The sequence below is a fragment of the Corvus hawaiiensis genome, chromosome 14 (genome assembly GCF_020740725.1).
Source record: "Corvus hawaiiensis isolate bCorHaw1 chromosome 14, bCorHaw1.pri.cur, whole genome shotgun sequence".
In the NCBI taxonomy this organism is placed as follows: domain Eukaryota; kingdom Metazoa; phylum Chordata; class Aves; order Passeriformes; family Corvidae; genus Corvus; species Corvus hawaiiensis.
In genome coordinates, this window is record NC_063226.1 from 7,927,373 (window position 1) to 7,942,812 (window position 15,440).

The 15,440-nt window shown below is 45.9% G+C and overlaps 1 protein-coding gene across 11 annotated transcripts in view; it reads left to right on the forward strand.

Moving 5' to 3' along the window:
* MBNL3 (muscleblind like splicing regulator 3) overlaps positions 1-15,440 on the forward strand; it is a 94,653-nt gene that overhangs the window by 50,544 nt on the left and 28,669 nt on the right. For all 11 annotated transcript variants that reach the window (XR_007206798.1, XR_007206797.1, XR_007206799.1 and 8 more), the window contains one exon: positions 11,231-11,395. Coding sequence is in view for 8 of the 11 variants with exons in the window: in XM_048318967.1 (XP_048174924.1) it covers positions 11,231-11,395 (165 nt within the window). In the remaining 3 variants the exon portion in view is untranslated. The remainder of the gene's footprint in view (positions 1-11,230; positions 11,396-15,440) is intronic.

Sequence of the window (15,440 nt, forward strand, 5' to 3'; positions counted from 1 at the left end):
TGGATGTCACCTACTCCACATCCTACTCTGTACATGCAGCGGTCCCAGGGCTAAACATGCTCCTAAATGTGCTCTCTTTACTGGGCACTAAATGCCGCCTTCTGTAATTGTTATCGATCAGTTCCTTCATCAGGTCTGTGGCCAGGCAGGTCTGTTAAGTCTTGTCTTGGAGAGAGACTCCTTTTGATACTGTATTAAGCCTATTTTATTGTGCTTGTAACATTCCTGAACCTAGGAGAGTAGTGGAATCATACTTGGAAAACATTAAAAATGCTCAGTTCAGAACTCTGAATGATGATACTTCTACTCTGTTTAAACCTCATTTCAAATATGTGGTGGTAACAGACTGATATGGTTCACAAACGTAGCATAATCAAAGTACAAAAGAAAGGAGCTTGATGAAGTCTTTATTCCTGTCTTTTGTGGCATGAGATTGCTGTTATTGGAAGTATTAATCTCTCAGATAAATGTTTTTCTGCTCTGTGGCTCTACAGCTCAGAAAATACACTTTGACAGTGCCATCCATACTCTTTTAATATATATTTATTGGACTTGGTAAACACTGTCCATTGCTTGGAGCAAGCTAAAATGTTCCACAAACCAAAAACATTAAAATCAATACACTTTCTTCATTGAGCATAACAGAGTGTGCCATTAGCCTCAAAGACGACAGCTTGGCAGGGGAACAGAGCTGGAAAGAGTTGTCAAGATGTAAAAATACAATGAAGGAGCTACTGGGCTTTTCCCCAACAAAATAACTGCTCTCAGTTTTTAAGAACCTTCAAGTATAACAAACATCTTGGAATGAAAATCCTGCGTGAAAGCAGGAGGACAGCCATGACCTCTTTGTGGTGTCCTGGGGAAACTCACTGGAACATTGCTGTATTCAGCAATGTGCAAAACTTCACTCACAGCAGCTCTCGGTTCCCTAATTGCCAGGTGAATAAGGATTTGGGAATTTACGCTAGTGCCTGTGGCTGCTTAGAGTCTACTGGAATGCAGTAGTTGCATGTCCCCCCTGTTCCTAAAAAATATATTTTAAAATGTCAGGGTGATAGTACTTGTTTTAATACTTGAGCTCTATGGTAACAAGCCATCGTTTCTTTCTGGAGATGGATTTGCCTGCCGAGGTCAGTGGTTTGAAGTGATTGGCAATGGCTGTGAGTGGCTGTCACCAGTTAAGGTGCTACCAAAAAGGGAGATGAGGACATAGAAATACTGCTCTCTGCTTTGTTTTTATATCCTGCTCTGGTTTGAGCTGTGAAACAAAAACAAGTATGACAAGCATTTTGAGGCTGCAGATTTTAAGCAAGTCCTAGATAAGCATGTTTGAGTTCCAGCAGAGCACATCTGATCTTGCAACCCCCCCCATCTACGTGCTTTGCACTTTTACACAGACTCTTTGAAAGGGCTGGCATGTGCAGTAGGGCTTGGCCACGCTGTGCATCTGTTTGTTGCCAGCATTTGCAACTGATCACTCTCTTACCCTGGTGCGAGGGAAGCGCTGTGATGTGCTCAGTGTACATTTTTAATATACTAGTGAAATTGTTCAGCTGCTAAACTGTTTGTGCCACGTGGTGGGAAGCGTGTCCCCTGCTAGGGCAAAGTGCTGCTGCCCTTTATATGCCTTTTGGTGGTGACCTGTCCAACTATGCAATAAGTAGATGACCAAAGCCCTGTCAGCTTGGCCATGTGCCACAGGGGTTGGTCATCATGTGTTGGTGGCAAGGGGCAGCTTTCCAGTCCTGTGATGGGAGAGAGCCTTCCAGCACAGCACATCCCCCTGAGCCAGTGGCACACAACACAGCCCCTACAGCCTGATTTGTGTCTGTGGTAGAGGTTGGCTTTCACAGACAAAGGCTGGAAAGACAAAGAGATGGAAGTGTTACGGGTCTTCAGCAGTGTTTGTTCAGCAATCTCCTCAGCTGGCTGTTGGCAGCTTTTTTTCTGGACTTGAATATATTTTGCAAAAATGATGCTGACGTTTTTTACCTTCTGTCCTTCTTTCCATCTTCCCTGCAGAGCAAAAACATCCCAGGAGAACAGTCACAGGGAGAGGCTGAAGAGCAGCATCAGTATCTTAGAGCTAGGGATTGTTGTGTCTGCTTTCCATTCCTTGTGCATTTTTCTAACTCCCTGGACATAGAGCTAGACCCTACCTGGACTGAAGTGGTTGTGTTTTGCTGACCTGTTCTTTCAAAGTTGCAGAGGGATATAATGCTTTGGGTTTTTTAAGCTCAAACATTGGTTGGCTTTCCAAGGCTCTGCCCCACAGCTGTAGGAAGAGGAAAACTGGGTAGACTGTGTAAAATGCACCGGGGGCAGACTGGGACTGTGCAGAATGTACCAGCCTCCCTTCAGTGGGGTGAACGCAGTGTGTCTGCTTGGTGTGTTCCAAGGGTTTTCAAGCTGCCTTGCACTTGCATGTGCCACTGAGCTTTGCTTTGAGCTCTCAGTTCAAAAGGATCCAAAACTCTTGTTGTAGCTGCCAAATGTCACCTGCTTTCATTTGGAATCATGCAAAACATCAAGGTTCACTCATTTCAGTCAAAGTCAAGTCTAGGCTTGCTCAGAAAAGGCTTGACCTAACATTCATTGAAGCCATGAAGTTCAGTTGCTGTTTTAGTGACAGGCTGCAGCTGCGTTGAGAGTGCTGGGATTGTTGGTAGCCCTGGGAGCTTGTGATAGTTATTCTGGTTTTTCCACTGAAGTTATGTGGAAAGGCAGATCTGACTCTTGTCCTCTGTACCCTGACAAAAGACATGTCCCTGTTCACCTCAACAGTCCTGTGTCAGAGCTGACATGCTGCTGCTGCAGCTCAGAGCATCATTCAGAACAGCATAAAATCTGCAAACAATTCTCGAGTGACTGCAGGGGAGCTGAGTTGGGCCAAAATTTTAGCAGTTTTCTTCTCATCTGTCTGCGCAGGCTCAGGGAGGTGACTCTTTGGACCTAGAGGTGGGAATTTCAAAGTTAGGCAAAATTCATCCTAGAGATGTTGTAAAACTGTGGTTTGTGCTTTTTATGGGCTGTTTGAATTCTATTTCCAGCAAATTCTGTATTCATGACCTGTACTCTTTCTTGGCAAGAGCATGCATTTCACAGGCTATGTATCATCCATGGCTGGAAACTACCAGATTAACCTTAACTCTAGCATTTTTATTTCCACACATTGAAATTGAAACTTCTGTATGGTAGGAAGTCTGTGTTGTTTCCTTTGCCTTCGAGGCTGATTGCCATCTAGTAATACTAACTAGATGATAAATTTTACTTTTTCTTTCCAGCTATGATCTATTCACAGCCGGATCCTCACCATAACAGCAGTCTCTGGGCTCTCTGTAAATGGATGTTACACCTGCATTTGAAAAATGTCAGCAGCCAGCTGTGCTGTATTTTTTATTGCTGTTACAAGTAACTTTAGACCACCAACTTCTTTGTACCCAATACTGTATAAGCAGGGCTGCTGGCATAGGAGGGGTGCAGAGTACGGACTCTCCAGAATGCCAACATCTGTCCCAAGAGGAGCAGAAAAAGCAGTAGAACTGGAAACCCTTTGAGATGAGTTATTTCAGAGAGGGAGGATGGAGTGCTGGTGTTATGTTTGGGAGTCTTTGACGCAGCACAAATCCACTTCCAAATAAGACAGGGAACAAAGCAGAGGATAAACTTCTGTGTGACTATCCACAACAGCTTGGAAAACTCAGTTCAGTGGCAGTCTAGAAGGATGTGCTTGGTGCAACTGTTTGGTTTTGTTTTGTTCTGATAGCTTGAATGATGGAATAGAGAGAGTATGCTTAACAAGCATACTCTGAGGGTAGGGTGCTCTGAGCTGGGAGGAACTACAGATACTCTTTAGAGAACCAGATGTGCAGATAGTCTTGACAGGTTGGAAAAGTAATCCATAAAAAGGCAAGTGAGTTCAGTAAAATCAGTATGAAATAACAGCATTGGACTGAATCAGCTGCCTCATACTGGGTGCAGCATAGCTGGGTCTGGAGTAGTTCTGGAAAAGGCTTGTTGAGAGTGAATCAAAGAATGTTACATTGTTAGTAGGAAAGAAAATGCCATGCAGAGATGTAAAAACAGCAGTGTCGTCTGCAGGACATGTGAAAAAATCTGTGTACCTGCGCAGCACTGGTCAGGGGTTAGGTAGAGCACAGTGCCCCATGCAGGTACCCACAGCAGCAGGGATTGGGGGAGTAGCCTAAGGAAAAGCTTGGAGACTGTGCTGGGAGAGCTGAAAGAGGACAGTTTGCATAGTCTAGAGCTGAGAGTTTTAAGGAAGGGGAGTAGATGTGACCACAGCCTTTAAGTATGGGTCCTTCCTCAAGGAGGAAGGGAATATTTCCTGTTCTGGCCTAAACCAGAAGTTTTAGGTTTCTGTTGCAAGTGGAGCAAAACTGCAGTTGAAAATCAGCTGTGAGGAGACTGATGTGTTGGAGTCCCATGTCTGGGAAATACATGAGTAATGGGTACAAAGAAAATTGGTGATCTGAGTGGGCAATGGGGAGATGTATCACTTCACTACATTCGTCTAGACTTGCTTTTTAGGATGCTTTTAGGTGGGCTAACATCCTCCCATGAGAACATATTCAAGCAGTGTTTTGTACATAATTACACTTTAAAACTTCTCTGTAAAAGTTTTTTAAAAAAGAGCTGTTCCAACACTGCTGGGAGGAAAGCATTGCTCTTAAGCAGAAGTTACCTGATGTATTGGGCCAGGGTCAATGTTCATTGGAGGTTGCAAGGTTGCAGTTCTTATTGGCTCAATTGGCAGCATAATTTCTGACATTTCATTAGCCTGTAGAAAGGACTTGCAGATAAGGTGTGTTCAGGGCTGGCTTTGAACTGCAGCGAGTGACAGCTGGGCTGCATGAACACCTATCTGAGAGGTAACACTCGCTAATGATCGGACTGACTTGTCAGATCCAGCCTCCTTTGTTTTCTAGTTGAAAACGCCATTTCCATGCTATTTGATGTTGTTTGCCAGTGGAAGGTGTTTGATCCAGCAGTGAGATGGATAGCTATTTCCCTTCCTCCAACGCAGCTCTCTACCTGTGTGGAAAGAGGAGCGTGGTGCAGCGTTGGAGGTGGCTGGATAAGCCACACAGGGCACTGGAGATGGTAGGACGTGCCACTCAATCCAGCCAGCATTCCACTTGCTCAGCCCTGGAGCAGGTTGCTTAGGGACAAACGGTAGTGAGCACAAAGCACTTGAATAGAGGTGGTGCACTGGTGGTTTGCTGTCCTGGGAGGGTAACTTTGAAGCTGCAAGTCCTTAGAGGATTGGTGAAGGACTTAAGAGCTTGGGCATTACCAGGTACCAAGTCTACCTCCTCTCTCTTCTTAAAGAGCAGATGTCAGCAGGGGTAGACCTGGAACAGCATGTGCTGCTCAGTATATGTTCTTAGCTGTGCTGCATGGACACAGGGATGCAGCCCTGAGCTTCCCACTTTTTGCCTCCCACTGTTGCAGATCAATTCATGCTCTATGGCAGTTCTGCAGCCTGCCCTGCAAATGTGGGGCAGACACCATGGTGGTTGAAGTTGTATTGTGTATGAGAAAGCCATGCAAGGCTGTGGCAGGAGCAAGGATCCATGGCCAGGAGAGAGCCTCTATGTGCATGTGGTGAGTGGGATGGAAAGCAGAGAGTGTTTCATGCCTCAGCACTGGAGCGACAGGCACTGAGTAAGCAGGGCCAGCACATCTCTGAATGTGCCTCCCCACTGAGTTCCTCTTGGGAAGGTGGAAATTTGCTGCTTCATGCAGAGAAAAGTTATGTCGACACACTGTGTTTTGGTGCCTGGTTTTGTGCAAAACACGGAAATCCTTTCCTGCCTAGTCTCTTTTCATTCTTTTTGCTGTCAGTCATTGCACATGTCATCAGTGTCTGTGGAAAAGACTGCACAGTCAGGGCACCAACCTTCTGCAGCCTCCAGTGTGTGAAAAGCCGCATTAACGTGAAGATTTTCACATGAGAACTGCTGATTGATGAGACATAGTGTGCAGTGATTAAAACCAGAAATGTGTGTCTGGAACCCCTCACTGGTGTCCGGGATTAAAGAGACCGTAACAAACTGCATTAGTGGTGCACACGTGAGCAAGTGTTGGGGTTTATGCTGGAAGCCTTGTTTCTGCATCACAGTTCAACTCACTTCAGCAGCCAGGGAGGAGAGAATTTGTGCAACATGCTTAGGAAAGGTTCATCCAGCCTGGTGCAGTAGCCAGAATGCTCTTATTTTCATCCCTCCAAGCTAGGATGCAGATGACAAGGTGCAAACTGCACACAGCCAGTATAATGCAGGTTTTTCCACTGGATTTCAGTGTGCTGCCATCAGTGCTGCACTCCAAACAGCTGGCTTTGTTGCAGTGCAAGCGCTGTCACGTTAGCTGGTGTCAGATGCCAGCCATTTACAGTATATGCCATCACAGCATGACTTAAGTTGGCAACACATAGTCAATCACATGCCAGCAGCCTACTGTATGGGTGGGGGAGTGTGTGGGAAGAAATGGGGAGAAGATACTCTTATAAAATCCTTTAATGATTTATTTTTAATATCCATTTTTCAAGCCTTGGAAAGTGCAGTCCATATGCTTTTCGCTCCTGGCTGTAGTTGGCAAAGAAGCTGATGAATATGGTCCTTCAGACTCCTTCCACTTTGCGAGGAGCCAGAAAATACAGCTATATTTAGCATGTTACCAAGGCCAGCAGCAGTCTGTTACTGGGTGGTGATTCCCTGGCTGCAGGCTTGTATGCCACCCAGGACCGGGTGGGAATGTGCCTGTCCTGGAGTCAGTACTCAGGCTAAATTGACAGCAGCAAATTTCAAATTTTCAAATTTTACAAGAGGATGGCTGCACTGGTGCCAGCAGGCTCAATGTGCTGCTTTCCAGCACAGATCAGTCACCAGGCCCCTTCCCAACATGTGCAGTGACCACTCCAGGTGCTTTTTGGTGCAATACTCAGCTTGGAGAATGTCTCAGTTGGTCTTCTGTGCACAGCCCTGGAACTGTCCTGTGCCCTGTGCTGAGCTTTTGATATGCTGGAGCCACAGTTAGTCCCTGCAGGAAAACTGTGCCTTGTAGCATAAATATGCTCATCTAAAACTTGGGGGCCTGACTCCTGTTGTATTTTCTCACATTGTATTCCTAGGCCACACATGTATAAAGTGGAGTTGTCCTTATCTATCCCCAGCCTGGTATCTACACAGCAGATTTGCTACCGGTTTCCTGTTGCTTTCCCTGCTGTGTTGCAGCTGGTACTGAGGAGTTTAAAATGGCAGTTCCTTTGTCCTTCTGTCGGCTTTTGTAGAGCTGAAATTGGTCTTGAAGAGTGTGTGCGTTTCTGGGAAGTACCAAGAACTGTGGGTGTTGTGATGGAAGGGTAGAAGAAAGGCTCACCCCTACCAGTGTTGGAGTTTAGAGGGTACTAGTGGGGCCCATCACTATAGAGCAAGACATCTTCAAAGTTGTTACATAGCAAGATGTCTGAACTGGGAACATTTTGTGTCACTCTGTCACATCATCAGTGCCTAAAATTCGTCTGAGAGATGAACAACTTACTGTGGTGCTGGAGAGGGCAGCTCAACTCAGCTGTGGCTTCCAATATGCTGTGGTGAAACACAGTGGTTGGTGGTGCTCAGGATCAAAATGTTGTGAGGAGGAGTTAGACCAAAGGTATGGGTTTGAATCTGAGTGTAGCAGTGATTCATTTAGTCTTTCTGAGTCCTCGAAGGCCTGACTGACAGCACTTCACAGCCTTTGCTCTCCAGCAGCATCTGCACACCTCTGTCTCTTACAAATACATGTCCTTGAAACCAGTAATACTGTGTGGGCACTGATTTCAGCTTACAGGCTCTGTCTGCAAGACCAAGGCCTCGTGCTGTATGGTGGTTTTTTATTGGTAGTAAAAGAGTTCTGTTTGTAGAACCCCCTGTTAGAATTAAACAAATTGGTTTGAGAGGAAACAAAAAAGTAGAACAAAGTTTCACACTAAGCTGGGGTTGCTGGTATCAATGATATTCACAATTTCAGTTGAAATAGCAAAGTCCTTCTCAAGTGGAAGTCGACTGTGTAAGTATTGTTTAGAAAAAATAGTAGTTCTTTTTATCATCTTTTCCATTCCTGCAGTGTAGAAACATCTACACAGATTTATTCTACACGAATTTGGTAGAAATAAGTGTTTTCCCAATCCAAAGCACTTGTGCCAAGTTACAGTCAGGAGAAATTTCTAAGGCTGATGTGTAAGCCCATGGAGGCTGGAGCTTGGAATCAAGCAGCTGCCTAGCCATGGACAGCCTGTGGTTCCACGGGGTCGGCTCCCAGTCAGCAGCAGCCCTGCAGAAGCTGTGGAGGCGGGACACTGCAGATATGCTCTGAGGCAGAGCCCTGGACTCTTGCTGGGTCCCAGGTGATGGGAAGGGCTGTAGGGAGGCCTGGTCCCGTGCAGCCATGAGAAGGATGACCCAAACCTGCCTAGTGCTGATGAGTGTTCTCCTTGCACAATCATGTGGTTATTTCCTTTGTAGTGGCACTGGGTGTCTGAGCACCAGCCAGCTGCGTTGTGCCATTTTACCCTCACTTCACACAGATGTGAGAAAGTGTCTGGTGACAAAGATTCATGTCCTCAGGGGTGGTGAGCAGTTAATTTACTGCTGGGGATCTGGGGCTGTTGGATTGCTGAGAAGCCAAAACAACAGCATTAAAAAGCCTCTTTCTTTTTGAGTTGGGTTGTTGGGAGCCACTGGGCTCTTTCAGGAGCAGGGCAGAGTTTCATTCCACAAAGCCAGGCTGCTAAAGTTTGGAAGTGGGTTTTTTTTCCTGTCCCTCTGGGTGTAGCCCATCACTTCTTGCATTCAATTATTTGCCTTTTGTTTAACTCTGATCTCCTTGGAGCAGATAAGAGAGGAGCCTGTTCCCATGACACATGTCAAACAGCCCCTTTTAAGCTGTAGTCAAACTCTGCAGCCTTCTCCCCAGTGAAGCTGTTGTCTCCGTGTTCCAGTTTGGCCAAATTTAGAAGTACATCCTCTAAGAGAAGGCAGGCTACAACCACCCCTCCCCCACCAGGTTCGGGAAAAAATAAATTTTCCTCGAAGGAAAGGGAAAGAGAAAGAGATAAAAACTATTTATTTAACAAACACACAGGAAAAGGATAATAATGCTGAATGATAAAACCTCCCGCTCTGCTGAGAGAAACCTGGGGGAAAATTCAGAGTCCTTCCGTAGATCTCCCTCTCCCTCCTTGGATCTGGGACGGGGTGGTGGGCCCACCTCCAGGGCCAAGGCCTTGGTGGAAAGTCCTTCCAATGTATTCTGATGTTGAAACAGTCCAACAAAGAGAAAAGGAAAAAAAAAACGAAGTCCCAGGAAAACAAAAGTTCAGCTCTCTGGAGGAAAGGAGCTGGGGAAAAGAAACTGCCAAAAGCTGGCTGGAAAAGAAAAAGCAAACCGGGTGCTTCCCTCCCCTCTCACTCCCCTGCCGCAGTTGAGAAAAAAAAGTCTCTATCTCTGTGTGACCTTGAACAAGCTGCAAACTGCTTTGAAAAAGTTTTGCTCAGTTTTTTCCTCCCCCCTCTCAGGCTCAGTTTAAAGGCATAGAAAGGCACAAAAATAAATTTCTGGGCATAGGGCAGTGATATGGGATACACATCATAAAGTCACCCCCAAGACACCCCACCAGGAAGGGGGGCAGAGAAAAGCTTGGAAATCTCAGGCTGCTCTACAGCGACCTGGCATGCTGGTGAGCCTGGCTGGGGATTCAAAACCAGCCCCTGCAGTGGGTCATGGTGTTGGCTTTTTGCAGTGGTACTTGGACTGTCCTGTGATTCCACCTGTATGTTTGCAAAAACCTTAAAGAATCCCCAGGAGAGTATCCTGGATGCATCAGGGGCTCATCCCAGGAGGTTCCCACCTGAGCCTTGGGTGCAGTGATATGTAACAGCTGTATCCTTGTGGACCTGGTTATGGGGTTACAGCTCTGCTGCACGTGATCCTGCTAACAGGTGCAGGTACATGGGGTCATCTGATGTGCCCCTTTTGGAAAGCAAATTTAATTACACTGAGACTGAGAATTCTGTGCCCAGCCCTTGACAAGAGTGCCTGGGACAGGCTGGGTAATGGATGGTCCTGCACCTTTGCTGGCTGCAGGAACCATTATTAATTATCTGTCATGGAACAGCTGTGTGGCTTCCAGGTCTGGCCTTATTTTAATAGGCTCTGAATAGCTCAAAAGAATTTGTTCCTCAAAAAAGTCACCATTTTTGCATAAAAGTTTTATAAATAAGCATAAAGTTACATTAAGTATTTCATGTATTCTGTATGCCTTTTGTTTTTTGAGGAAGAAATTCAAAAAGAAAGGGGGGAAGAGAAACAACTTACTTTTCAAGAACGATTTTATCTCAATGACAACATTTGTTACTAGCTTTCTTATTCAGTGATGTATTGATATTTATCCTCTTATTTCTACTTGCAAACACTATTAAAGTAAGGCACAGTTCACACGTTTTTAAAGTGATGATCTCAGTGGATTTGCAGGGATAACATCAGTGATCTCTTGCTTTTTAGGAGCCACTGGCATGGCCAGTGCTTATGTTTATTGCAGGGGGTAAGGAGTCAGTGATGCAACATGCATCACTTTTGAAAAATGAAAGCATGAAGGGGGAAAATTGTTTCAGTGCTTCCTCCTGTGACTACCTGTTCTCAGCATCTCAGGGTACCTGCATGTTGTGGATCAGAGGTGCTGCCTTACAGAGCTGTCCTCTTAAGGTTTTATCCAGTGCAGCTGGGGAAGTGGTGGAAACAGTTTTGTTTCTTGCTGTCTGGTTGTCAGGGCCAATTAAGTGGTCTGGTGTTGGGAAGGAGGGGAAAAGCAACCCACGCAAGGAAGCAGGGCATTTTTGTTGTTGTTTCTGGAATTGTTGCCACTAGCTTCTGAAAGTATTGGTGTTTGTGTTAAATTGTTTGGTGTTTTTTCTTACAACCATCATTTTAATACCAGGAAGCCTGATTTTTTGGTTTAGCTTGATAGCATTCAGTTAGTGTTACTGCAGGAGAAGTCATGTTGCTCTTCTCTTCACCTGTTATCTGAAAATCACAAAAGAGGCACAGTAGCTACCAAGCCACTTCCGCCTCCATGATTGTGTTGTTCCAGTAACCCAAACAATCCTTAATTTCTCTGGCTGCCCTGGGTGTTACATTCACTGAAATGCTGTTCCATTATGTTTTTTAGGGCCGGTGTACCCGAGAGAACTGCAAATATCTCCACCCTCCCCCACACTTAAAAACACAGCTTGAAATAAATGGACGCAACAACCTGATCCAGCAGAAGACAGCCGCAGCCATGTTTGCTCAGCAAATGCAGTTCATGCTACCGGGTGCACAACTACAGCCAATTGTGAGTTACAGCCACGGATCCATCGGGTTCATACTGCTCCCTGTTCCTCCCGTTTGTTCACAGAGGCTCCAGCCCTGTGCCTGAGCTCAGGCCATTGTCTGTGCTGCCCAGAATTGCGCAGAATCTTCCAGAGGGGTGTCTGATGCTGCCTTTGCATCTTCTTGGCAGGCTGTGTCTCTGTTTTCCTCTGATAAGTGAGGAGCTGTGAGATTCAGGACTTCAAGTGGAAGGGTCTTACCACCAGGTGCTTATTTGACCAGTTGATTTATATACATCCCAGAAGTTCTGAGTGGCTCAGTTCCAGTGGATCCTGTTTCAGATAGTTGTTTTACACTGAGATGATGCTGACTCCCTTGGACTAGATGTGTTGCACCGTTGGACTAAAACTGGGGAAGATGAATCCTGTTTAGACTTTAATACTTTTTTATGTCTGGGAGTGAGACCCATTTCACTGCAGTTGTCTCAGCAGAGAGTTATGCTAATGTCACAACCCTGTCACTTGTTTTTCACAGTAGTGGTGATTTAGAGTAAGAGCAGGAAAGATTTGCTTTTCTTCAGGTAAGAAGGGAAGCCTGTGGGAGACAGATGTTTGCAGAGTAGGTAGTTCAGAGAAGCCTTCACTGCCTGTCCCTGCTTTGGCTTGTTGGTTAAAACAGGTTTCAGGCTGGAGAACCCTGTTATGCCAGAGAGAGGATGGCTTGTGTCTGCTGGTTGGTGTATCTGGGAGGGGATGACATTTGTTAGCTGAGTTTTAGTCTGTCAGAATGTATATTTTAAGAACTGTCAGAGGTCTTGAAGCAGCTCTTCAATGCTGATCTGAATCAGCAGAGAGTAATTGGGAGAATTAACAGAGAGTTAATTGGGAGCTCTCAGTTTAAAGTTGGGGCTGAGTATCTTTCCTGGGGCAATGTGCACTTAGTGTGCTGTAGTTGGGTGAGGCTCCTCATGTTATGCCACACAGGAGGACTGGCCAGATCTCTTGGACAAGCGCTTCTAGCCTGAAGGTGTCAAGTCTGTGAACCAGCCTGAACTTGGCCTCCTGGTGTCCCACCTACAGTACTTGGCCTCTCTGCCCATGTGAATCACAGCATCTGTCACCCCAGCTTTGAAAAGCTCAGGTGTTTCTGGTTCATCCTCGCCAGAGAACAGTGGAGGATTCCTCCTTGTTGGAGGCTGTTGTGATGTTTGGTGTAAGAACTTGTGATGGAGCTGTTTCAGCAGAGGAAAGCTGCCCAGTGTCCCTTTATAACGGTGTTCTGCCACCAGACTGGGGCGTTTCCTCAGTCTGGCATATTCCCCCTGTGTTTTGGGGGCTTTTCCATGTTTGCCATCACTCTGATCATCATGAGTGTCTGCTAATAGCTTTATCTTGGCCCTGCCATATAAGCTAGGAAAGTGCTGTTAATTCTTCCCATTTTGAAGATGTAAAGGTGAGAGAAAATTTGCCACAGAAAAAGTCTTTAGTTGTGCTGTGCCTTAGGCTTCTATCTGCTGTAGTCTTGCACCTCTTTTTTGTGGAGTTTGAACGTATATCCACATCAGAAGGAAATCCTGAATTCCCACAAAATAGTAGCACTGATTTCCAAGCCCGGTACTAAAAGCAAACCCTTCCTGTTTGGAGTTTTCCTCTGTGGGGAATTCATGGTGGAGACTCTTTGGCTGGCTATTCAAAGCATCTTTGGGATTTCCTCTTTGGAAAGTTCCCATCTTCCCACTTCGCAATCTTGCGGGTCCAGTATGCTCCTAAATTTTACTCCTGCCTTTTAAATTGCCTCTGAGACTGACGGTGTTGGTTTTTCTGGTTAGTGCTCTCATTTCAGAAGTAACCTTATCTGATGAGAAAGGCCCCTGGTTTCTAAATTGTGCCATGGGGGAGACATGGACAAAGAAGAAAATAAAAATTTGTTCTGCAGTGACTGCTCCTTTCCTGCTTTCCCACACTTTACTCAGACTAAACAAGCTCTTGGTCTGATTCCTGCAGCCCAACTTGCTCCACACCAATTTCAGGACAAACAAGAGATTGCTCTTTCAACTGCCTTTGATTTCCCAAAGATGCTGTCAGTGGAAGCTGGCTTTGAGAATTTTTTTTTCTCTCTAAATGAGAAGGGTGGGGCCTCCTTCTGGCTACGCATGAAATTCATCAAAGCGGAAAGTATTGGATCAGATGCAACAGCAGAACAAATCCCATGTGATCTGAAAGCTGATCAACGGGGATGCCTGCTTAATTGGGATGCTTGCCAGAGATGAGATTTGAAACAGCATGTGTAATAGCTCTAGCAATAGCTGAATGCCTAGACATTTTAAAGTGCAGTTTCACCAGGAGTTAAAAAAAAAAACCAAACAAACCACCACCAAAAAAACCCCCACCAAATCCAAACCAAACTAGCACTTGACATAACAGCTTTTCACCAGGCTTCCTGAAATGGCCTTGAATGTGTCTGTCTATGACACACAGAGCTGGGCTCTGGCATTGATAGGAAGAGCTACTTTGGTCAATGTTGTGTCTGGTTTCTCAGATATGCTCACTTTGCATCCTGTGTGTGCCAGTGCAAGACCACCCAAAAAGTGCTGCACCTTGGGCCTAGTCCCCACCCTCTCCATCCTGCTTTACCCCTTTGCAGCAGTGTGGGACAGACTTCCAGAGCTGACCATGGAGGTGCTTCAGCCCAGGGTCCAATTGATGTGGTGGAGCAGGGCACTGGTTTGCCCCGTGCTTCCCCATTAGTGCCTGAACAAGCTGTTGATGGAGCACGGCAGTGGTGACACACCTGCCAGCACTCCTGCCCTTCAGCTGCCTCTGCTGCTGCCTAGGGAAGCTGTTTCCTCTCTTTGTTTTCAAGCTCTTCATCTTTTCTTCCTGTCAAGGTCTTTGCAGACAGGACTATCTTGATAGTTCTGAGTCACCCATGCCCCTGAAGACAGCCCAGACTTCAACCCAGCCCTTTGTCCCCTCCTGGGGCAGCAGGATCCTGCTGCCACTCCTTGGTGCTGAAGGAGGGATTAAAGCAGAGGGTGAGCAACTTGCTTGACTAGTGATGCTTGGAGCAAGTGCTGGAGCCGATTTCGACAGGTGCTTTGCACAGGCATTTGTTCTGTGCAGCAAAAACCTGATTTATATCTCAGCCTCTAGTCAAAGGCATGCTAGGAATGAATAAACATACGTACCCTGGCCCACCCAGGAGGTGGTATCTCCCAAGAGACAATGCTGTGGGGTGTTAACACCTGTCTTTTACACTACAGCAGCCCACAAATGAGAGATCCTTTGAACTTAAGAGTGTCTTTGCAGTCTGGTTGGGGAAATGAGCATCTGTATAAGTAGCTGGATGCTGTGGCCTGTTGGATTCACTCCAGCATGCTCAGCCTTCATGCTGGAGGGTGGCTTTGCAGCCAGCCAGCCCCATGCAGTTACATTGGAGGAGAACACTGGGTTTTGGGTTTTCTGACAGCATCAATAACGTTTTTAATATCAAGGTTTTCAGTCTTGTCAGTATGAGATCTTTATCTTCAGTTTCTATTACCAGACTGTAAGCTGCCATTGTTTTTTGTTCACTTTCCTTATATAGCTCCTTAGTGGTGACCTGTCTCCCCTCCTTCATTCTATCAACACCTCTGTATTTACAGTGGGCCTCTCATTTTCAGGCTTTCCCTTTTTTAGGGTCTGAGGTAACTCAAAATCAGCACTTCCTGGCTGAGACAGAGCTTGTGTTTGACAAAACACCAACCACTCCTCTGCCTTCCTCTTCACACCCACTCTGTGTTTCTTCTCTAGCTTTAGCACAATTTCTGCTAGGCAAATCAAATGCAACTTCTAGATTGTTAACAAAATCAGCTGTTCCAGGTTCTGTTGCCACCACTGGTGACAAATGTCCCTCCCTGGGACGGTGCCTTCTCTCTGCTCACACCTTCAACCCACCAGCTTCCATGCTTGAGGTCTATGAGGAGCTCAGAGCTGTCAAAGTCCTTGGCAACCCTCCCCCTGAGATGTGTTCTGAAAACAACCATTTCAGCTTTTTAAAATTATTGCTATTATTACAAGCATTTTAAT